Source organism: Acinonyx jubatus, chromosome C2, assembly GCF_027475565.1.
Source record: "Acinonyx jubatus isolate Ajub_Pintada_27869175 chromosome C2, VMU_Ajub_asm_v1.0, whole genome shotgun sequence".
Lineage (NCBI taxonomy): Eukaryota > Metazoa > Chordata > Mammalia > Carnivora > Felidae > Acinonyx > Acinonyx jubatus.
This window is the reverse complement of record NC_069384.1, coordinates 47,792,380-47,816,833: the sequence shown is the minus strand read 5'-3', so window position 1 is coordinate 47,816,833 and position 24,454 is coordinate 47,792,380. Positions and strand designations below refer to the sequence as shown.

The 24,454-nt window shown below is 35.9% G+C and overlaps 1 protein-coding gene across 32 annotated transcripts in view; it reads left to right on the top strand.

The window, feature by feature from the left end:
• ABI3BP (ABI family member 3 binding protein) overlaps window positions 1-24,454 on the top strand; it is a 262,501-nt gene that overhangs the window by 164,082 nt on the left and 73,965 nt on the right. For 13 of the 32 annotated variants that reach the window (XM_053220744.1, XM_053220759.1, XM_053220754.1 and 10 more), the window contains 16 exons: window positions 1,169-1,228; window positions 2,034-2,117; window positions 4,310-4,393; window positions 5,514-5,573; window positions 6,310-6,393; window positions 7,735-7,791; window positions 8,792-8,851; window positions 9,492-9,575; window positions 10,191-10,250; window positions 12,676-12,765; window positions 13,628-13,684; window positions 14,341-14,412; window positions 14,881-14,928; window positions 15,680-15,745; window positions 17,813-17,887; window positions 21,776-21,850. In XM_053220744.1, the coding sequence (XP_053076719.1) occupies window positions 1,169-1,228; window positions 2,034-2,117; window positions 4,310-4,393; window positions 5,514-5,573; window positions 6,310-6,393; window positions 7,735-7,791; window positions 8,792-8,851; window positions 9,492-9,575; window positions 10,191-10,250; window positions 12,676-12,765; window positions 13,628-13,684; window positions 14,341-14,412; window positions 14,881-14,928; window positions 15,680-15,745; window positions 17,813-17,887; window positions 21,776-21,850 (1,116 nt within the window). The remainder of the gene's footprint in view (window positions 1-1,168; window positions 1,229-2,033; window positions 2,118-4,309; window positions 4,394-5,513; window positions 5,574-6,309; window positions 6,394-7,734; window positions 7,792-8,791; window positions 8,852-9,491; window positions 9,576-10,190; window positions 10,251-12,675; window positions 12,766-13,627; window positions 13,685-14,340; window positions 14,413-14,880; window positions 14,929-15,679; window positions 15,746-17,812; window positions 17,888-21,775; window positions 21,851-24,454) is intronic. The other 19 variants (XM_053220756.1, XM_053220772.1, XM_053220761.1 and 16 more) reach the window with 10 other exon arrangements.

Sequence of the window (24,454 nt, the reverse complement as noted above, 5' to 3'; positions counted from 1 at the left end):
AAAAAATAGGACACGTTTAGAGGCCACCAGAGGGGCAGAGGTTCTGGGGCTTTGAAGCATCTGTCAAAACATTTTGTTGGTGATTCTGCATTTGGATAATACCACAGGAAGTTGAAGGAGGGCTTGAATGTTGCACTCAGGAGTCCAAAGTTGTTCTCATGAGCATCAGAAATCTCTTCTTTCCACACTGGATAAAGTTTTCCCTGCACTGAGTGTGGATGGGTGCTTTACGAGTGCCACAGACTGAGTGGGTGCCCCTTACACAGTCCTCTTGAGTACCTTTCTATAGACACAAGTCACAAAATCTTTCCAAAGATGAGTTCTCAGCAAGGTCTTCATAGCTATTTTTGGTTATTTGTATAACGGCTACTTGGATATTTAGGAATTTTTTCTGCAGCCGTAATTTGATAAACATGGTAGATGTCTTCTTTATTCAACACCCACTAAAGTGCAAGTTAGTTTTTTACATGCTTTTTCAAGATGGTTAGTAAATGCCTAAAAATGTGCTAGAGTCTACCATATTAGATTCATACAATCCGCTATCTAGTAGAACTGTTTCCCTCTTTTGCTAAACAGAGACCACAGGTAATGACTATCTCGGGAGATGTAGAAGTCCCTAACTACAGTTAAGCCAAATCGGGACAAAATAATGGGTTTTCCTTCATATTAGTTTACTAAGTCTGCCATAACAAAAGAGACTGGGTGGCTTGAGCAATAGAAATCGATTTCTCACAGCTCTGGAGGCTGGAAATTTAAGATGAATGTATCAATAGTTTTATTATTTCCCAAGGCCTTTCTCCTTGGTTTGTAGATGGTCTCATCTTTCTGCATCCTCACATGGCCTTTCCTCTGTCTGTGAGCATCCCTTGTGTGTCTCCCTATTCTCATATGGTCATGAGTCATATTGTATTAGGGACCTGCCCTTGCAACCCCATTTAACCTTCATTGTCTCTTCAAAGTTCCTATCTCCAAATACAGTGACATTTGGGAGTTAAGGCTTCAACATAAGTATTTGGGAGAAACACAGTACACTCCACATACCCTCCATCTATAAATAAAAATAATAATTCTAGAGGCAATGTTGCACTGGAAAAATACATTTTGAAGTGGATGTTGTAGCTCTTTATACATCTTTAAAAAACTTCTTTTGCTTATTTTATTACTTCAGTTCCTGTTACAGATCTTGAACCTGTTACTGTTAGAACTGAGACATCTGGGACAACATTAGGTAATGATTCTGTGCCATTTGCCAAATGCTTTTGCTGTTCATTGTACATTCCATTCAGTCTCCCATCTCCTAGATTTTCCTCCTTCATAAGACAGCCACCATCATCCTCTGTTGCCATTCAATCAATCTGAAGAATACTGAAGCCTCTTAAAAACAAGTTTCCTGTTGTTTTTATGAGAGCAGACATTAGCTTAACTCAAAACATTGCTGCCATTTGGTACGTTTGACATTGTCGTGTTAGCTCATGCTCCACTGAACAGTGTTCTGTGTTAATACTAAGTTTAAAACAAGTTGGGATCTGTTTCTTATCTAGGCGGATCAGCAATAACAGCTACTCTTAGACTCCTTTGCACATCTATGTTTTAAAAAAAACTATTTGTATGATATGTTTGTTTCTTTGTTCCTGCTTTAAATAATGACATGTTTTATTACTAACTTGATAGATAGGAAATGATCTAAATCTGCAATTTTAAATTATAAGCCTTTCCCTTAGTGTGACTCTAGCCTCCCCTCCCCTTGCGCCAGGGTTGAGCCCTCCTCATTTTTTCCCAGTGAAGAAGTTCTGTGACTGTTTAATTACAAGTGCTAATCTTCATGCCTTGAATGAATTACTCAACTACATACATGAGTTTGCCCCAAAGTACCATCAATGATAAATGAAGATACATTGGCCTAAAAGGATTGAAAATTTTAAATTACAAAAAATTGCCTAGAACTTTTGAAAATCTAACAGCTTTTGTAAAAACCTCTCCTCGATATCCAGAGCCTAAAGACCTAGAGTAACACAAAGTTTTTCTTTCTTCAGCTACCAAAATGTCACAAAGACCCCGTCGTCCACGTCCCAGACCTAAAACCACACCGAGCTCTCAAGTACCTCAGACCAAATCGGGTAAATGTGATCGCTTGATTTAAGGGTGAACCCTAGTAGCCTATCCCAGTGGGAACACAAAGCAGTGCCAAGCTGTTCGTCGCTCTAAGCCTGAAGTCATGAGGCATGGTCAGGTGTCTGAGAATATGGCTGCTTTGCCCAGGTGTCAGAGAATACGGCTGGTTGAGATATATTTGATGCCAGAATATCTTACTCTATGTGAAAGTCTTCTTTTATATGCATTTAGTATATTTTTACTGTCAATTTCTGTCAAATTTTAATGATAAAGCTTCTTTAGCAGAGTCAGTATATGTAGTTCAAGGAAACAAAAAAATATAAGGAATATAAATTACATCCCTTGCATATTTCTGGACCAATATTGAAAATTGCCAATATTGATGTGATAATGGTGAGTGATATGCCAGCTATGAGAGACTTTCTAAAAATAATGGAGTTGGGTATATGTTTGCATGATACATTAAACACTGACCTTGAAGAGAAAAAGACAAAGGTGATCTAGACTTGGACCTTGGGCCCACTACAGGATTTGAATGAATGGAGGGAAAAGTGAATCAAGGCAGGAGGGCTGGACATGTGGGGTGGTAGGGGATCAGCCACAAAGGCAATCCAGTGGGCCTAACACAGAATGTCCTACTTCCAGATGGCCAAAACAAGGTTATTGATGATGCTGCATTTGTAAGGGTCCAGGCAGACAGTTGAAAGATAATTTTGAGGACCCAATTCAGAAGCTTGGATTTGATACAGGGACATCAACTGTCTTCGATTTCTACTTTATTTGGGCTTTGGCTGGACAGATAATCCACTAAGTATTTTAGACTGAGTGACCATCTTTATTTTGCTCTTTTATGTGTCATGATGAATTCTTGGAAAGATCAGCATAGTCTACTTCAATGATTAATTTTTATATCTATTTCAAACTTATAAACTGTTTATTGCATCCATGTTTACTTAAACATAGCAAGTGCACATTTTCAGCTTCCATAGAAATACAGACTGATAAGATTTTTTTAAAGACCATTTCTTTTCCAAGTTTGTTAGGTAAATGAATAAGAATATTTTCCAGTGCAGAGTTTTCCATATCAGAATCCATTATCTAAAACCTAGGATAATTTAATGTTGCCTTCTTTAAGGCAATCAAGATAATTCAAAGGCTAAGCTGAAGACCATGATTGTAGTTTCGCCAAATGTTCAAAGAATGATTATCTACTCTTTCCTTAAGAGGTAATTTTTTGTTTTTGAGGAAGGGTTGACACACAAATAGATTTGTTTGGATGTGAATGTTCTGACTTTTTGTGTATTTTAAAATCTCTTTGGTTTACTGTATTTTTTGGTCAGTTCCTGCTACAGTTCTTGAACCTGTCATGCTTATATCTGTAATAACAGATATACTGGCTTTTCAACAAGACTTACTCTGCTTGTTTTACAACACAGAGTTTCCTCTTGTTTTATATTACTGTATGTCATTCTTTTAGGCCATTCATTTACATTCTTAAATTTATGAAAACTCTTAAAACAAATCATCTGTCTTTTTATAGAGAATCAGTCATTCATGAACGTACTTTAGGGCATTTATTTGCCATGTAATCTATTTTAAATTGTTTCACGTTATTTTGTATTTTTTTAAGCAGTGCTTGCAGTTAAAAAAAAAACTTTTTCAAACATACTATAGGTTTCTACCTCTAACTTAGTTAGAAGCCATTAACAGCTATCGTGAAGCCAAGAGAATCCATTCATTTCACATCTACATCTCTACCTTTTTTTTTTTCTATTTGTGCAGTATTTTTTTGGTCTTGTTTCTATTTAGGTACTAATGTGTTCTTGTTTTAGTAGTTATGTAGAATGTATGAAAGATTGAAAAATTGAGTTATAAATCTCAGATTTAATATGACTGTCCTTGATAATACATTAAAATTTAGCAATGGTTCTTAACGTTTCTGTTGTCCAAACTGTTCTGTGACACTTTGATTATAATTACTAAACTTTATTTCTTTAATTAGAAATGGATTTTTTTTCTTCAAAGACTATTCTGTGCTAATAGAAATTCATTAAGGAGTATACATGACAAAAATCTCAAACTAGAAAGGCAAATATCTAACAGGTTGTAGATAATCTCAAATCATGTTTTCACCTCTCATTGCTTCCAGAAAAGAGGTAATGTAGTTGTGTAGTAACCCTAGAATTTCTTCCTTCAGCTTCCAAAACATCACAACAGACACGCCGTCCACGTCCCAGAACAAAAACGACACCAAGTCTTGAAGTATCTCAGTCCAAACCAGGTAAATAAGTATCCCTGGTTTAGAGTCTCAGCAGCCTAACCCAGCAGGATCTCAAGAGTAATTCCAGTGGTTGGGAGTAACCAATAGACCCTATTAAAGATATAACTCAGGTTAAACAGAATTTCCCACTGTAGAGATGGCAAGAGGAACACAGTAGGGGGACAGCTGTGGGGCAACCAAAAGCCTCATAGCTCCTGAGTGAAATCTTCTCTATAACTGTGCCTTTTATTAACTTCCATTTGTCTTCAAAATAAAATTCCTTTAGAAAAATTATGCATATTCAGTTCAAATTAACAGGGTCTTTAGTATCACCAGGTCATATTAGTGTCTTTGGTGGGTGTACATTAGATGTGGGAGACATGTTTTAGTCCTCAAACCTACAAGAAAATTGAGAACAAAAGCCTTCCTCAATAAGATAGAAGATGGCGTTAGAGAGCATGTATGTACAGATGAGATTGACAAAATATGCTCTCAACAAAATGTGCTAGGTACATAAATAGGATCAGGAAAAGATTAGGAAATAGTGGGGCCTTGAAACCACCATAGTACATGGATGACTGGAAAGATAGGTAGGAATAAAATCAGAAAGACTGTATATATAGAGAGACAAACCAAAAGAGATAGTCTAACTGTAATACTAGTATAGAGAATGCCTGACTAGACCGTGGTCATCAAAGCTTACTGAATCTTGACTGGTCCATGGACTCTTATGGTGGAGATTCTTAGGCATCTGATAGAACAGTTGAGACTTAATCCAATAGACATCAGCAAATTCGTCTTTGCCCACGAGGGCATGTTCTTTCTTTGCTTAGAATAGAGGAATACCCTGTTAAATAGATCATACTTCGGTCTCACTTTCTTTCCAAAGTTGTTAGTAATACCCACATATCCCACTTTATTACTTAAAATCAAATCATCAAAGGAAGAATAAGGAAATAGTTACCTGACTTAGGTATGGCCAAATTTGAGGAAATCAACAGTCTACTTTTCTAGTTTAACAGTTTTTAAAAGTTGTTACATAGTTCTAGAAAGCATATTAATAAGACTCATTTTGAAGAAAATGTCTTAAGGGTATTTTTATTAAACAATCATTTTGTTTATCTTTAATGCTTTTGATCAGTTCCTACTTCAGACCTTGAACCTGTTACACTCAGAACTGAGACTTGGGTAACAACACAAGGTAAAAACACATGCCCCTCAGTAGGTGCCTTTCTTTCTGATTGTCAGACTCATTCCATCAACATCATACCTGCAGGTTCTTTTACTTCATAAGGTTACATCATCCTCTGTTGTCACTCCATTAAACTCTTCATCCTAAAAGTATTGAGGACTTTGTTCAAACAAGTTATTTCTTTTAAGAGAGCCATGCATAAACCTAACTCAAGTCATCTGTTGTACATGTAACCATCTGAAACTGTTTTGTCATCCTGTGTGCTTTTTAATCATGTTTTGTTAAAGCTGGGTTTTGACTCTACTGACTATTATGGCATCGGGAAGTTTCTTTGTGGATCTGAAGTTCTTCTTCTTTTTTTTTTTTTTTTTAAACTCTCCATGTATTATCTGTTCTTTGATTAAATTTTTAGTTAATTACATGGCCTTATCTTCGTAAACTGTCAAAGAGTTTGTATCTATCACCACACCATAATATTTTAGCAGTGGAACTTACCCTTGTGTTCAATAGAAGAGTGCTATGAACAGTTCTTTGTTTCTTGAATAATTTTACATGACTCATTCTCAATGAACTTGGATTTATAAAAGAATATATACTATTATATTAAGGGTGAAAGTTTCAAATTAAAGGTTAATAAGGAAAATTTACTAAATGTAGTAAGTTTTAGAAAATCTGGAGTCATGTGTCATGCTGTCCTTAGCTTCTGAACTAGACTCTGTAGTAATTGAAGATCTTCCTTCTTCAGCTCCTAAGACATCGAAACGAACCCGTCGTCCACGTCCCAAACATAAAACTACACCAACTACTGAAGTACCTCAAACAAAACTGGGTAAATGTGGGTTTCTGGTTAAAGGAGTAAGTCCTAGCAGCTTTTGGGAGTCTGGGATTGATGCCAGTGGTAGAAGTGATAGCCCAAGTGAGCCCAGTGAGGGTGGGGCACTAAATGATCTGCACTGATCCCCCTGTTGAGTAAGCAAAGGAGAACATGATTTGGGGAGACATGTGGCAGCTGAATCCCTTGTGCTTTCTGCATAAAGATCTTCTATTTTAATGTGTGTTTTATTACTTTTGCTTATTTTGTTCCATACTTCTCTAGCAGACAAAATGTCTTAAATAGAACCAATCATTTTTTATTTCAAGAAACAGTGTCTCCCATTTCCCCACAGCTACATCAACAGCTGTGAGGATATCACAGATGTAGCCTGCTTGTTTTTACTTCTCAGGCTGTAGTGTAGTCAAAGTCAAAACCTGCTCCAATAGGAAGCATTTAAAGATTGAACCAAGGCAATGTGTCTGTGCAAATCAAGATTATTTTTTGCAGGGGTTATAAACATCTTTGAGCATAGAGAGAAGTTTGTGAAGGACAGGAATAAGGAGTTAGAAATAAAGTGAGTCTTAAAATCATGGAGTTTAACAGAGACAAAAAGAAAGGAGGTATTGAGGCGAGCCAGAAGGCACAGGGCTCCTGGAACAAGGGAGATACTGCTTCTAAGTGGTAAAGATAGGGCTGAGTTTGGAAGGGTCCATAAGAGCAGTTGAGGAAAGTTCTTGAAGGTATGACTCATAAGTTTGGATCTGACCCTAGTAGTATTAGTGGTCTTTTCTGCGATCTCTTCCACATACACAGGGTACCACATTTTTGTGATTAGAGCAGAGAGCTGTTCGACTGGGTACCACACACTGAGTGGTTGTTCCTTAACCTGATTGGTTATTAGAATGATTTTGCATCACATGAGGCCTATTTCCACTTACGAGTTCTCAACACGATGAGCAAGGTTCACTTTGCTTTGTTCTTTTCTATGACACCTTTCAAATATAAGTGCCATTCATTGTATCCATCTTATTTAGACTTGCTATTTTCTTGGAGCTTCCACAGAAAAGCCAATAATTGCTGGGACATTTTCATAAGTCTCTATTTGGTAAAATGTCTACACAAGTTTCCTAGAGCAGTACTTGGAATTAAGTACTTAAACACCTAAGAGCATATTGTGTTGACATTGAGATGCTTACCAGATTGATAGGTCAGCTATCACTGACTATCTCGTGAAAGAATATTTACCTGGTTATAGGGTGACCAAATATTTTATACATTTATTTGAAACAATGTTATACTGGTTAGATTTTAACTTGCTGACTTTTCACAAGTGTTGACTTCATTGCTTTTCGTTAGTTCCCACTACAGATCTTGAAGCTGGCACTCTCAGAACTAAAGCTCCAGAAATCGTGGGTAATGAGAATGTGTGCCCTTCAAATAGTGCTTTTCTTGCTCATTGTCATGCCATTGTGGCCACATGTTCTCCTGCATCTTACAACCATTTCAACACCCTCTGCTGTCATTCCATTGTAGTCTTTATCTTGAAATTATACTAAACTCTATTTCAAGTTACCTGTTAAACTTAAGAAAACTGTGAATATGCTAATATGAGGACATCAAACTGCCATAACTGTTTCATGTGATCATCTGCATGTGCTGAAAAGCACTGACTGCTTTAAGCTTCTTTTCAAACATGAATTTCCATCTGTCCCTTATTTACACTGCTTCTCCCTCCTCAATTGTACAAATGTCATGATCTTTAATTGTATTACTTTTTATTGTATTAGGATCTGTGTGATTATATTGATGGATCTATTGTTTCAAAACAAGATGCTTTTACTTAATTGTCAAAATTTTAAATGTGCCTAAGTCTTGAGACTTTAAACGAAAGGCTTTTCATGATAGAGTACAGTAACTCTTTCATGAGAAGGTTAACAGTATTTAACTTTTATTGAGTCAAGGATTACTTTGAAACTTTGAACACACTCTATAATGTATTGATCCTGATGCTTTCAAATAAACTCATTATTGTACCCATGATTATTTCAATAATAGGCATTTATCTCAACTTGTACAGAAGTACAAGTAGAATGATAAATGCTTTTTTCAGTAGAGTTAGAAAAGTATATATTATCTAACTGTAAGAAGTTTGTCTAGCAGAATTGTGCATATTAGCAACAGTCAGATAATCAAACATCTGGGAGAACTTGTTGACCACCGTGATATTTAGCAGAGTACAATGCTGTATCTATCTTATGAGTTTAATGGGTACTTTTCCACAGTGTAGTCAAATCTGCAGAGGAAGTGTCTCTTTTCTGTTAGTCTTGAGGCTTAAAAATTGACTCTTGCAGTTAGCCTTGAAGTGAATTTTTTTTAAAAAATCTCTTTGGTTTCTTTTATTATTTTTGGCCAGTTCTTCCTACAGCCCTTGAACCTGTCACTCTTAGAACCAAGGATCCAGAAACAACATTAGGTAATCCAGCATTTGTGAACAGTTTTTTCCGGCTCATCATCAACCCATTCTATCCTAATCATAATCACTTTGTCACCATCTTTATAAGACTGTCTTGTCATCTTCTGCTGTCCTTCAACTTTAATTTTCTTCTTGAGAGTATTGAAAACTCTTAACGGAAGTTACCTGTTGTTTTTAAAAGCTATGCATGGAATAAGTCAGAATATCTGTCAACCATGTAATCTTGAACTTTCATCTAAACGGGGCTCAAATTGAAAGCTGAGTTTCAAAGTTGGCAATGTCTATATCTCCTCTAGACCAACCAAACCATAGCAATTCACATGGTATCATAGATTCTTTGGAAATTTTCTATTTCTTGGTGTGAACCTAAGACCCCACTACCTACAGCTTGGCCATGGTCCTTTTCTGCTTTTGAGGTTAGAGATTTATGAGATTCCTCACTCCTTGACTTAATTTTATGTGTGAGTTTTATCTCTTAAGAATCTTCAGTGATTAAAGAAATAGTTAACAAAATAGAAAATATTTCAATCTTGAAACACATATGCCTTGAATTTCAAGAAAATATAACATATTTTAGAAAATCTAGAGCCTTGTTTCCAAAACCATCTTCAGAGGAGTAATCCAAAGTTTCATCCTTCAGCTCCTAAAACAGCACAACGAACCCGTCGTCCACGTCCCAGACCTAAAACCACATCAAGTCCTGAAGCACCTCAGACCAAACAGGGTAAATATGCTATTCCATGATTTGAGGGGTGAACCCTAGCAGTCTGCCCCAGTGGGGTCCCAAAGAAATGCGTCTGATGGGAAGTGACAGCCTTCAAGGCATGAGAGGTATGGTTAGCAACTGCTTCTTGAGTGAAATTTTTGGTCTCTCTAAAGATGTGTCTATAGCAAGACTGGCATAGTCACTGATAATTACTTATTGCTATATCTGCATTTAAACACATGATCTAGTTATTATGGTCATGATTACATAAGCATAGGTATTATTTCAGCTTCCAAAAGTTGTCACAAGTTACTTTCATATATATCTTCATATACATTGCCTAAGCAGATTTTCCAAAGCAAGCTTTCATATTGGTTAGAGTCAGAATATCAAACATCTTAGAAGAACCTCATGGTGACCATACTAATATGCATAGCAGAATTTAAAGGTTGTGACTACTTTCTACAATGACTTGTTCCTGACTCGTTTGACCAAATTCTCAAAAATAAACTGGTTCCTGTCAATTCAAAAGTTAAAAAAAAAGTCATTTGAAACGAATGTTTTGAAAGAAAAATTAAGATTTTTTAATGTGTATTTATACTTTTTCATGTTCCTGTTGTTGCTTTTGGTTAGTTCCTGCTACAAGCTTTGAACCTGTTATTCATAGTTCTGAGGCTCCAGAATCAACATTAGGTAATGATTTTTGTGACCTCATTACATACTTTTTTACTCATTGAAAACCTATTCTATCACTGTCATGGCCAGAATTGCTCCTGCTTTCTTAGACTGCTCTTGTTCTGTTTCATACTTCGTCTTATATGTAGTCAGGATTCTTTTTTTATTTTTATTTTTGAGAGAGAGAGAGACAGAGACAGAGTGTGAGTGGGGGAGGGGCAGAGAGAGAGGGAATCACAGAATCTGAAGCAGGCTCCAGGCTCTGAGCTGTCAGCACAGAGCCCGTCGTGGGGCTTGAACTCATGAACTGTGAGATCATGACCTGAGCAGAAGTTGGACGCTTAACTGACTGAGCCACCCAGGCGCCCCATTAGTAGTCAGGATCCTTAATTCAAGTGCTACCTATTGTTTTTAACAAATGTCCCTGGACCCAGGAAATCTATCTGCCATTAAACTTCCTTTAAAATTTCATTCTCTTAAGTGTCTGAATTATAAATTACAACCCATCTATTTGGTAGTTAGATCTATAAAATCATGATAATTAAATACCATGAAATCTTTCTGAGCAACTTACTTTCTATAAGATTTTTGTGACATACGCATTATTCTCTTCCTATTTTCAGGGATTGTTTTTCCCTGTTATATTAAATTATCTAAAAAAAAAAAGTGCTTTCTGGAAGTGCAAACAATAGTAAATACAAGCTACAGTCTTTTCCCACCACAGAAGATTTTGGTTATTCTTTATCTTCCACCACAGCTTAGCATTGATTCTTAATCTTCACTAACTAGGAATCTCTGAGTGATTACATTAATATCTATTCCTCTAATTAACAAATCTTGTTATTTTGTTTCCAAAACACTGTCAGTAGTGATAAGAAACAGATTAGTAAAATAAAATGTTTCAAAGTTAGGCAATAAACTCAAGAAAATGTAATATTTTAGAAAACACAGTCTGTGAACAGTGCTTTTGATGGTTTCTAGACCTATAAACACAATAGCAACTCGATTTTCTTCATTTAGTTTCAAAAACGTTGGGGGGAAAATAAATCCTCCTCCCAAACTTTAAACTTCTGAAAGTTTCACAGCAGGAATCAAGAAAGTCAGTGATTTCTAGTTTGAGTCCGTCCAGCCCATTGCAGTTGGATCCCAGGGATGACGGTGATGTAGCTTGTTAACTTTCAATTCCCACCTCTATACCTTCTAAGAGAGAGAAGGCACAAATTGTAGTTAGTATCTCTACAATTGCATGTTGACCAAAAGGATCATGGTTGGGGAGATTTATATGGTAGCCAAATTCATCATGTGCCCTGCAGAAGGGTTGTCTCCAACAAAAGATGCATCTTATTAAATTCTCTAACCACTCTATTTCATTTATCTTTTTTTGAAATTGGCAATACTTATTTGGCTTACTAAACAAAAAATGTCCTTGCCCTCTGTGTTTCCAGAACTATATTAGCAGTTGGGTGGGGTGAGGTGAGGAACAGAGGTAGAGACCAAAGTAAGAACATCTTTCACTTGCTGAGAAGAGTACAATATAACTGTGAAGAAACACTGTTCTCAAGTTTGTTTGTTTGTTTGTTTTAAATAAGGCAATTTGCTTATACAAAAGCAGCTTGTTTAATTGGTAAGAATATAGAGAGAAAATACTTAAAGGAAACAAAGATCTATGTGGATTGATAGAGAATAGTTGGGCTTTGAAATAACTTCAGAATTTTGCATTAGTGGACAGGAGGGTGGAAACTGCAAAAATAAAACAAAAAAATCTCAATACCTATTGAGATTACCCAAGGGGGAGGTCAAACTAGAACACAGAACAAAACACGCCAAATGGTGCTAAACACATTGGTAATGATACTGTCAGAAAATCAGCTGTGGGAAGCTCTTAGAAAGCCCTTGTGGGAATTCATATTCAGCTACCATAGTGAGAACCTAGTTTTTTCTCAAATAGGCCCTTGCATTTTGTAGGATGCTTAAGATCAGGGGTCAGCAAATTTTTTATGTAAGGATGTTAGATGGTAAATAATTTAGACTTGTAGGCCATTCTGTGTTGAAACTACTTGATTCTACTGTAGTATCTCAATTGAAGGCAACCAAAAGCAATATGTAGATGATATGGAAATATGCCATGGATCATCTTAACTTGAGGGTGTTGTTGTATTTCTATAAAATTTTATTTGGATTTTATACCATTTTCACATGTCATAAAATATTACTCTGAAATTTTTCTGTCATTGAAAAAATACAAAAACTGTTCTTAGCTCACAGGTCAGGCCAAGGGCTGGATTGGCAGGGCCATAGTTTGACAATTGCTGCTTTAATAATGTATACTCTGCATGACTCTCCATAACCGTGTGATTTTTGAAGATCTATGTATTTCTATCCATTGCTACCTTTATCTAAAACCTGTAAAAATAAATTTTCCATAATTACTTTGACATTTTAGATGCTCTTCTTTCAGCTCCCACTGAACTGCAAACTCTTACTTTGAAACCAGTGACATCACCAAGCCTAGAAATGACACAGAGTCAACCTGGTAAATAGACTGTTTTATCTGTCTGGGTACACTGTGAGCCTCAGGGGACATTTTCCAAGTGTTAAATTTTCAAATATAAAAAAAAACAAGTAATACACATTTAATAACTCGATACATTGTACATGCTTTTCCCATGATTGCATACTGGTGTTAAGTTAGTTACATATTCATGGCAATTGTTATTCACCTGATAGACATATTTATCTTCATTTCATTGTGTATACTCTGTATCACATAGAGAATAGTCAAGTATGTGGATTAAGCAGTCAACAAAACCACTTAGAAGAATTGATTTTATCCCTTATTTTTCCCTAACAGTTACAAACTTGTAGTTCTCTTTAGTCATAAGCTAAATGTGTGCTCTGTTCTGTGAAAAGAATGTTAGTTCAGTTATAACCATGAAGGAGGGAGAAAGTTCTCACTTAAGCACAGGTCCCAAAACCACCCTACACAATATTGCCCTTCAAAAATGAAAACACACATTTTAAGTTAGGAATTCAGTAGCTACTCCCTGGCATATATTTTGAAACATCAGATCTTTTTTCCAGCATAGGATTATAATTCTTTTCATCTCCTTTGTGTATCTTCTAATTAATTAAATGACATTTTTGTGCCCATGATGGTACAAGGTACGGTTGTTAATAGTTACCTACAACACTTTCAAAATTAGGAATTCAATTCAGTTATTTGAGCTTCCCATCATGTTATTAATAATACTGTTATTATCATAACAGCAAACATTGAGCATGACATGCAAACAAAGTGCAAGACACTTTTCTAAATAGTATTTAGCTTGTGTGCATTCCCAATGCTGGCAACAACCCATTCTTGATCAATTGTATCATTTTGTGTTCTCTGCTAGTTTCTGAAGTCCTGGAATTCGTTACATTAAGCATTGCGTCATCAAAGGAAGCTATAGGTAAAAAACATTTTCCCATCAAGAAATTCAGGTATATGTGCTTTTCCATCTCATTGCAGAAGTCATCTTTGGATGCCCCCATGCTTTGTGACATTTCATAGCTCTTCACATCTTGTCTGTGCTCATCCAGTGAATCTTAAAAGTCAGATATTACATACAGCACGTTGTGCTAGTGTCTGCTGTATTGCTATGCACGTTTCACAATTTTCTTAGTTCCCTTTCACTCTGAATGCAAAATGTAACATTCTCGTCATTCTTTAAATATGAATATGAACATCCTGTTTTTCATTTTTATATTGTTTTTAGGTTTCATCCCAATGCTTTTTAAGGACTCTTTGTCTTTTTATTAGTAGAATATTTAATCAAAATATGTAAGGAAGTGAAATTACCTGCTTTACTCCAAGTAGAAATTGCTGAAGACCCTGACAGTTACCGTGTGTGTGTGTATACCCTTGCCCCCACTGAACACTGCCTTCATTATCTGCCTTCACCTCTGCCCTCTTAAATTGTAGTCATCTTCCTAATCTACCAAAACGTTATTTATTCTCATGAATATATCTACTTAACCAACCTCTGTTTACAAAGTCAACAGTGTTCTATTACAGTGTTTTAAGAGCTGCCCACCACTAACCAGCCATTCCCTGTTTATTCCCTAGCACCAACTGTAACAAATTATCTATATCCCTCTGCCAAAGCACCACTCAGTCCAGAGGAGCCAAAGACTGCAGGTGGTAAAGGTTTTCATGCTCTCATTCATTTATTCACCAAATTTTTAATTAGCATCTGTTATGTCCATGGAACATGGAAGTTCAGGCTGTGGTATTTGTTCTGCAGTTGAATTCATTTGAAGAGCAATAGCTTCCCAAATTCTTGGATTCTTAACACTAAAATGACAACTGACTCTCTGAATACAGAAATTCTGGTTTTCTGTGGTATCAAAATATGGAACATTATGGCATTTGATAGCCAGCTACTGACAGTTAAAACATAAATATTAGTTGGAAAATTAGTATTACAGAATAGGATTTCCCCCTTGTTTCTCTCTTTTCTTCTCTAAATCCATCATCCTATCTATAAAAAAAAATACATACAAAATCTTAAGAGAATGAGATGTGTTGACATTCAAGAAAGATATACTTAACTGTAGCTTAACACCTTAAAGTTTTCTAAAATTGTTCTCCTTTGTTTTGATACAGTTGTGGAATCTATTACAAATGTGTCTGAACCACCTGAGACCACGCTAGGTAATGACACATCTCAGCAGCTTTTATTTTCATTACCGCCATCACCTGAGAACCTCAGGTTCTCTCTCATTGTGAATTCATGTTGCAACATCATTCTTTGCCACCGCAGTTAATTTTCTTTCTAGGTGCTTCTGTTCGTAACCATTGTCCAAAAAGTCTCTTCTTCTGTTCAGTTTTGTATCTAGATGTTGGTCTCTTTCTTTACTTAAGTCAGTGAAACTTTGAAATCTAAAGCATCTTTTTCCTAACACTGAACATTCTCCCAGCTTGTATTGTGTCGAATATTTCAGTTTTCTTTTTGTATGATGATCCATTTTATACTTTCTGCCCTAGCAATGTACTTTCCATTAACACTCATTTCATCACATTCGTTTACATGTCTGATTTTTTTTTTTGCCACAATTCTAAGTGAAATTCAATGCTTCTTCATGGGCTCATGCTTTAACATTTCATATTACTTTGGTTTGCTCTTTAAGGTTACTATCTTTCTAATGTTCTAGTAGTGTTGAGGAGGTACTAGTTTGAAATGAGGACTTAAAAGTAAGGATATTGCTTACTTTGAAATTATTTGGTAATCTGGCATCTCAGCATTTTTTAAACTAAACGCATTATGAAGAAGTAGGAATGCTATTTTGCTACAGAGTTGCAATTTCTTTTTTTTTTTTTAATTGTTACCATCCTTTCTGTCATCAGTACTTAAAGTTTGTGAAGCACTTTCATAACCCTAGGTACTTTCCTTCAATTATCATAGAGACATCTCCTCTGCCTTTCCAAACTATAATCCTACCCAGCCCTGATGAGCCTCCGACTGAACCGGGTAAATATTATTTTGTATTTCATGTAGAAGGTGAGTGTTTGCAGAATTTATAAGAATGGAAAGACAGTATGGGCACTGTAGACATCAGAACACCTAACTTAATCACTCTGCTCACAGTCTTTGATGGGGGATCTGACTTCCCTGATGCCCCATTTCTCATCCTAATAGACATTCACTTGGCAGCCTTATGAATATTCTTTAGGCTATGGCTGAAAAGCCCTTCTGAGCTACTCTGCAAATGTTTCAAACAGGAAATAGTATTGTTGCTGGGAAATAACATTTATATTCCATTTTTATATATAAATATGTATCTTAATTTTAAATACTTTATCATCTTAACTAGTTTTACAAGTCTTGTGGTAATGTACAGAATATTTTAAGGTATCTAATTTGTGTTGGAGATTAACAGATTTCACTGTGTGGTCCCCATAAAGGGGTACAACTGGCCAGTCACCTTATCATTATTCAGGTCCTTTACTTCTTTCTCCTCCCCTTTCTGCAGCAGTTGGACCTTTCACTGCATGTAAATAAGAAAAACTGACATGAAACCAGCTACTTAGCAAGTCGTCAAGGTTTACTTGATGGTGGAATTTGAAATACAGGAAAACAGATCACCAATATGGATAACTAAATGTTTGGCCTCCTACAAGGAAAAATCCTCTCAATATCTATAAGCTTTCTTAGCATGATAGTTTATCATAAATAAGCCCAAACTTGTGTTTTGATTGTTAATAAGCTATTTCATATGGCTCTATTTCCAAAAGAGATATGAATGTTAATTTTATGCATTGTCCTCTAAAATATCTCATTAAATTTGCCTACCAAATTTACAGTTTAATTTTTACTGAAATATCACCTTAACCACATTAACTGACTCTGTGCCAGTCATCTCTAACTTCTCCAAAGTTTAAGTAGCTGTAATGATACGATTGGAATGTTTCATTGTGAATACTATTAGTAATATCTACCTCATACCATGGGAGAAGCAAATAGCCCATCAGGAACCTCAGCAAGCCAAGGAAGTTGGTAGTCAGAAAATCACAAGACTGAAAGAAATTCTAGAATCACAGAATTTCCGTATTGGAAGGGCTCTTAAAAGTCCTGTTACTTTTGAGAGAGAAGCTGAGGCTGTAGACTGAGTGATTAGCAAAGGGAGCTCTTAAGTCTTCAGGCTCCTAAACCAGCACAATCTCTTGCATATGTTGGTGTTCATTTCTCTCCAGGCGATCCCACTGAAGATTCCACTGAAACCACTGCATGCAGACTCGATAGAAACTTCTAGTATCTAATAACTCTTATTTTCAGCCAGCTTTCCTTAGGTGCCTGAAACCCAGTGACCTTGGAAACCATTTTGTTTCTCCTAAGCTGTTTATACCAAACACACTAGAGTCCATACAAATGTGTTTCCATAAACTGCAACCTTGCATTTGATAATTACTTTCCTCCGGCAGGATATACTTCTCGTTTTCTTGGTAAAGAAACAATTGATTTTTACAGTGAATGTCCTAGAAGTACTGCAGGAATCGCCCAACAAAGGAATAACTTTCTCAGGAATGTATCCTTTGAATTTCTATTCAGTTTTTCTTCCCCAGCATGACCAGTGAAAATTGTATTATGTTGACTAAGATTTTTTTCCATTAACACTTGGTATTAAAATACATTCATTTTCTAGGTATATTTGGAATGTGACATACCAACTTTGGTTTTAGAAGAAATTGTATTTATCTGCACTTAAAATTTTATAGAAGAATATTCTTGTAAAATAGTATGAACTTGTAATAAGGATGAATTCTTACTATGAAATTTATTTTTAACCTTTTAAAAGGTATTTGAAGTAGATATTTCATCTGCCGGCTGAATATCTTGGATATCATTTAATGTGCTTTCTTGTTTTGTTTTCCATTATAGTAATATAAGAAATTTATCTCCTTTTGTTCTGTGGTTCTTTGAAAGCTTGATTTGCATTAGCTGCTATGTATTTAAGACTTCATCTTTGAGATCCTAGAGGCTTAGATACTGTGATTCTTGAAGCGCTTAAGAGCTTCAAACCTATATTCTTTTTTTTAGCTCCCAAGCAGATACCACGTGCTTCTCCCAAACCAAAAACATCTCCACATCCGAGAATCCCACAAACACAGCCAGGTAAAGACATGTTTTATATTCTGGCCTGAAGAATTTGATATTATTGGATTTGTTCTATTGAGTTATTGTCAGTTGGGTTTTTCACCCTTGTAAAACAAGTCTTCCTTTGAAACATAAGAAACATTTACATCTATTTTTGAACTTCATCAAAACATAAGAAACATTTACATCTATTTTTGAACTTCATCAAAAAGTATGTGATTGGAATAACTTATTCCAGAAAGCTTCCCTGTTAATACATTATTTGGAGAGGGAGCTGGAGAAGAATGGAATTTCTTCAGAGTAGCCTGCCTATTCCCATTGCCTCTCCGAGCGTGGGAACACTTGCATGGTCCTGGAATGTGCCTCCCCCTGCCAATCACCTATTCATTCATTCATTCATTCATTCATTTATTTATTTATTTTTATTTCCAGTAGATTTTATTTAATAGTATGTCATGAAGATTTGTTTTTTTATATATATACTCTCCTATAACATAATGATTATATAATATTGCTTTGGCTGTTTTGCTGTAAAATTGTGATAAGGACCTGAACAAGAGTCATTATAAACTGTTTTTCATTCTGTTCAAGACACTCTTCTTTGAATATGATTAAATCTAACCCTAACTTCTCAACCAAGATTTTGTCCAATTTTTCCAACTGCCTTGGAGGATGTCTAGTTGGGGCTACCCTAAACTTGACATGCCTCAGAGCTCATTATCTTTTCCTCCTTTCAATTTCTCATTTTTGTCTGTGGTAGGTTCTCAGTATTTTAAATCTAATTTTTACTCCTCTTCCCCCCCTGCCCTCTGCAATCCATCTATTAATAAATATGATACCTTCAGTTCTTCGGAACATGTCTAGCATTGGTTCCTACTACAAGCATGTACTGGTGTGTTGTCTTTGATCTTCTTTTTTCTCTAATTTCAAATTATACCACCCCTCAGTGCTTAAGTGATTAACTCATTTCATCAGTTAGTCACTCAACAAATATTTCCTGCATTCTGTGGCCTGTGTGCCAGACATGGGATACGAGACAGAATTGCATCCATCCATGGTCAAGGACTTTACAGTCTAGGCTCGTCATATAAATTTAAACATATCATTTATACATGGTCTACTTCCAAAAGTTATGAGGGTGCACCTACTCAATTTGCTAGAAAAGGAGCCTTCACTACCACTTATGGTCTGGGGAAAGGAAAATGTGAGCACTATCAAAATTATGCTTGATCGAGGTAGTGGTTCTTAATTCCTACCACTGATCCTTTAATCATATGTCAGTATCCCTACCAAAAGAAAAAACTAGATTTGGGCATGGTCTTTAATATCTGATTCTAAGAGAAATTTTGCCTATCATTTTTTTTCTCTTAAGGGAAATTCCTTAAAACACAGTTCTATGTTTGACATCTAGCTAATGATTTTAAATCTGCTTTAATGTATTTTTAAGTGTGTTTTCTTTCATTACTAAAGCTTTGCTATGACAATAGTATGATACATAGTGTGTAAAGGTACCATGGCCAAAATTCCCTAGAATACAAAATTTAAAATAATAACAATTAATACACTGGAAGCATTAATACATAATAAATACTATGAAAAACAATGATTAGTAAATAAATAATGATTAATGAATAGAATAAGAACAAAAAAAGCAAAGCAAGTATATTAAATTGGTAGAAAATTAAAATCTGGCCTTAAAAGCTTAACAGATAAAATGACATGAGAAGAAGCAGCTCTCAGCTTTTTATTTAAATGTAAAACATAGAACAAAAGTAGTAGAGAAAGGAGAAACAGAAGAAAGCATGAAAACTTGATGAATGTTGGAAAATAAAAGATGAAAAATAAGTGCTTGAGTGTTAAGACATTGGGAATATAAATTCCTGGTTAGTAAAATTTGTAAAAGTAAAGGAGATATGAGGTAACAAAGAAGACATTTGTCATTTTATCTTTTTGAGCTACATACTCTATACTTACAGAAATACATGTAGTAAATCTGGAGTTTACTCTAACTTCCCATCATTCTAAATTTCAAGATTGTTTAATTTTTATTTAGACCTTTAGCCAACCTTGTTCAACAAGATATGCAACTTCATAATGGATAGATTCATATGCTCGATGCATTCCACTCTCTAACCCTGAAATTTTGGAGTGGTTGTCAGCCCATAACAAGACAGCCTTTTGATTCTGTTCCCACTGAGGCAACACTCAGCACACCAGCATCTCCTGTGGAAAGTAACTGCAACCCAAGTACTTCTGGCTTGTCATTGCACTTAATGCAAGAGAACAATTTGGAAAATTGATTGTGAAGAAGTAAGTGTATTCTAATTATTCCCCTTCAAAGCAGGTAAAATTAGGAATTCCCCTCCCCAAGAGAATGATCTTACTGAATAGATCCTAGCAATGTTTGTGTAGTATGTATACATATGTATCACTAAATCTTTCAAAGATGAATAATCAAATGCTGGTACTTTCTCCCTTACCCTTGGCTAGATCTTGTAAATTTCAAAAGGCCGTTTGGGAGAGAGAATGTTCTGTGCATATGTACAATACCAAATGCAAATTATTATTGCTAGACTGTAAAGGGATCCCTGACAGTAGAGTATACAACACCAAATACAACACAGTGTGATCACCCGCTACTTTTTTCAGATTGAAATGCTATAATTGGGCATGCCACCTCTCTTCCTATTTATACTTAGATGGCAAGATTTAAGGCAAAGTGGAATAAAAAGTTTGGAACAAATTATCAAAGGTATTTTGTCATTGAATAAAGTTTTTTTTTTTAGATTCCTGTGTTCATAGGTAATAGTCAACAACCCATTATTAATTTTATCCCAATAAATCTTACAACCATCAAAACTATGGGTGCTTTGGGTTTATGTAGAGATGAACAACATGAGAATTGGAATATACTCAAACCTTTCACTGTCAAATTTGTAAAAATCTTCTAGAAGTGGAAAGAATTTTTATATAGTTCTCACATCATTTTGACATTTCATGTGTAATTCTCATAATCACCCTTTAAGATAGGTTTATTATTTCCACCTAAAAAATGAGGAACAAGTTAAAATGTGACCTCAGCACTGGGATCTAGAGAGCCCAAGTGTTTGGATCTAGTGCTTCTGTCTGGACCTCAGAATTCAGTTCAAGTCTCATCTCTGGTACTTACTACCGTGTAACCTCGGGCAGAGAGTCACCAACCCAAGCTACTAAAGTGAAGCTCATAATTCCTTCAATCATTATGGTGAGACTCAAAGGGCACAATCCTTATAAAACCACTTTTGAAATTATAAAATGAGCTGTAAATAAATTAGATCTTTTTTTTTTCTGGTATCAGCACCTCATTACTCCAAAGGAACAGTTGTGGGAAGACCATTTTAGTTTGTGAAAATGCTCATTTAAAGATTGATTTGAGCCTAAGCATGGCAGAGGGTGTGAAATTCAAGCCTACTCACTGTATTATCTTCTTCTCTTTCTGCTGTTGTCTGAGTTGACTTAAAGCTTGTCTTATCCATGCTTCATTGGCTTCTACTCTGATTTCACTGAATTAATCTTCACAGAAAGACATGAGGGTGGATTCGATGAGTCAAACTTCGAGAAGAGTGCTCTTGCATTAATTTAACTGCTGTCTCTTCTGAAATCAAGATTTTAAAAACAGAACTTTCTCCACCCTACCCTTATGCTGAGTCATATCTTGTGGTTTCTCAGATAACATTTTTCTAAAAGTATCTGGAATTCTAACTGATAAATATTTAGAGCCTAAGGTTTATTTTTCCATATAACTCCCATTTCAATACTTCTTTTTTTAATCAGTGGTCAGGAATACACTCTGTCATATCTTACATGTTAAGCATGACTGGGAGATGCCGAACCAAAATGACTCATGATCTGAGTTCTCTCTTTCAGCTCGTAAGGTGCCTCAGCGTGTTACTTCAAAGCCAAAAACATCACCAAGTCCAGAAGTGTCCTATACTCCACCTGGTAAATGATTTATTTCATGTTTAACTCAAAGGCATTCTGTCATGCTCTGCTGCAATGACACCTGAGATCTGATAGATGCGAGGTCAATACCTCACTTATGTTCAAATGCCATGTGGAATCATCTATGGTATGAGCATCTCAGAGGCTTCATAAGTTATCTAGTTGCTCAAATAGTAAGCTATTGATACAGTCAAATGGCAGAGAATTATGCCAAGGGTAAATCTTCCTTCTAGAACTAAAGTTCTCATACAATAAAAATAAACCTACCAATGCTAACTGTACTATGTTGAAATGGTCCACCAAAATAAGATCAAGAATTCGAGACTTTTACCACGTAAAACGATAAAGTGTTTTGCAAACAGAGGAAATGATGTTTATCCACTGCCCTCGGTTCAGTAATTTTACACTAACCAGCATTGAGGTTTTTTGTTTTGTTTTGTGTCTTCCATTAAATTCTACTTTACCCATTCATGGAATAATAGCTTAGGTTGAGAAATAAGAAATTTCACATACACAAAAGATTTCTGTAGGTACAAATCCATTTCTTGCCCATCATCTGAGAAGGCCTTTTGTCCATTTACAGAGGGAATAATTTCATATTTGTGGGAGTAGTTGGTGTGGGACCTGCAAGGACCCAAACATTCCCTGAGTCTTGCTGCCAATGCTCTAGGTCCTCAAGTGACCTTAGGAAGCCACAGTAAGCCGAACAGTTCTCTGATAAACCAAACCAAGCTAATTTTAAACTAAATGTTCTGGGGAATGCTATAATTCTTTCTTTCTTTTTAATGATCCAATTATTATAAATTTCTAGATGCTCCTAGAAGCCTATGGAACATTCCCAGAACCATGCTGTAGCATGAAATGATGGCATTTTGGAAGGAAGCCTGAATTCACTTGCTATAAATGTCTTCCAGATTTGTAAGCGGGGTTATTGCTGCTGTGGGAGTCTGGTCGTTGCAGGTGGCCATAGGACAGAAAAAGGCTCCTTTGCCCTGAAGTCTAGAATTTAAATTTGCACCACTAAATGCAATAACCAATACTACAAACACCAACAAGAAAAAAGCTGATCTTTCCACTTGGAAAAATTCAATTTCTGATTTTCAGTTATGGCAAAAAAATGTAACAGTAATTGACTCATTAATGATAACAGTAGGTTTAAGTGATTTTGTTTGCTTTTCCTTTATGTTAGAGAAAGTAATATTGTTGGTCCTGATGTGACTTAATCTCATTAAACCAATATATCTAGTCCTTATTTTTTTTCTTCTTAAATACCAAATATTTGCCTCAATTCTACCAATGCCTTATTTTTCACAGAAACTTTGTGAGTTTGAGCACTGGAACAACAGAACAAACTGCCCTCCGGAGTCTCCACTGGGCTTACTCTGTTGACTCTCCAGTTCCACATGCTCAGTTAGAATTCTGTCTCTAAATCTAGTGTTGGTCCCACCACTGTATTCAGCAGGGGCTCCACTGTTGTTCCAGGGGTGCAAGACCTACAGGAATAATCTTCAGTTTACTCACAAGTGTTCAAACAGACGAGGTTCTGCTGTGCTCAGTTTCTGGGTCATATCTGGGCTCAAGTTTACATCCTAATGAACCCAGAACCTTGTTTACTAGCCCCTATGGATTATATCTCAGAAAGCAGAGGGGAATTTACACTATACTTAATATGTACTGGTATTGTAGAGAAATAGATTGTCTGCAAAAGTCTAAAAGTGTAAAATGTGCTGCTGAAATCAAGACAGAGTTAATGGGTTTTTAAAATACTTATTTTTGAGAGAGAGAGAGAGAGAGAAAAGCAGAGAGAGGGAGACACAGAATCTGAAGCAGGCTCCAGGCTATGAGCTGTCAGCACAGAGCCCGACACAGGGCTCGAACTCACGGACCGTGAGATCATGACCTGAGGTAAAGTGGGACGCTTAACTGACTGAGCCACCCAGGTGCCCCCAAGACAGAGTTTTGCTTTATCATAAGGTTTATCTCAAAATTTATTCTGAGAGACATCAGAAGCAACAAACTGGAGTTTTTAGACCTGTATCAAATAGGTCAGTATAGGATATGCCATGTAGCTCTTCCATTCATAGATTCCTAGCTATAACACAGGTTTCATCTACTTAGACTTTTAAAAAACTATTCTCTAGCCACTCAGTTGAATTATCTCTATAATACTTAAGGAAAATCTAGACAAATTGAGCCCACACACCACGTCCAGAACCAAAATAGAACTGGATTTTCTTCAGATGTGCCTTAGAGGAATGATTTCAAATTCACAGCTAAGGACTTGCCCTGATAACCTGGCTCAACAGAGCTGGGCTTTCTTTGTAGATCTGTTTCTAAACAAAGAGCTGTCTTGGCTTTGTGGTGCCTCTTCTGGCCCACAGATACTTGGAGAGACTTCAGTCATTGGAAGTCAACCAGGAAGACAATCTAAATTTCGGCAAATTATGCAATCTTCACAAATGTTCTATATAACTACTCTCTTCGGTAAATTCTAATTTGCAGCTGCACTGTAGCATTTTTGCAGTTAGTAAATGAGGGAATAATGATGAAATGCCTTTGGAGGTAGAATCACTAGTACATAGGCAATGACTAGAAGTTGCTATG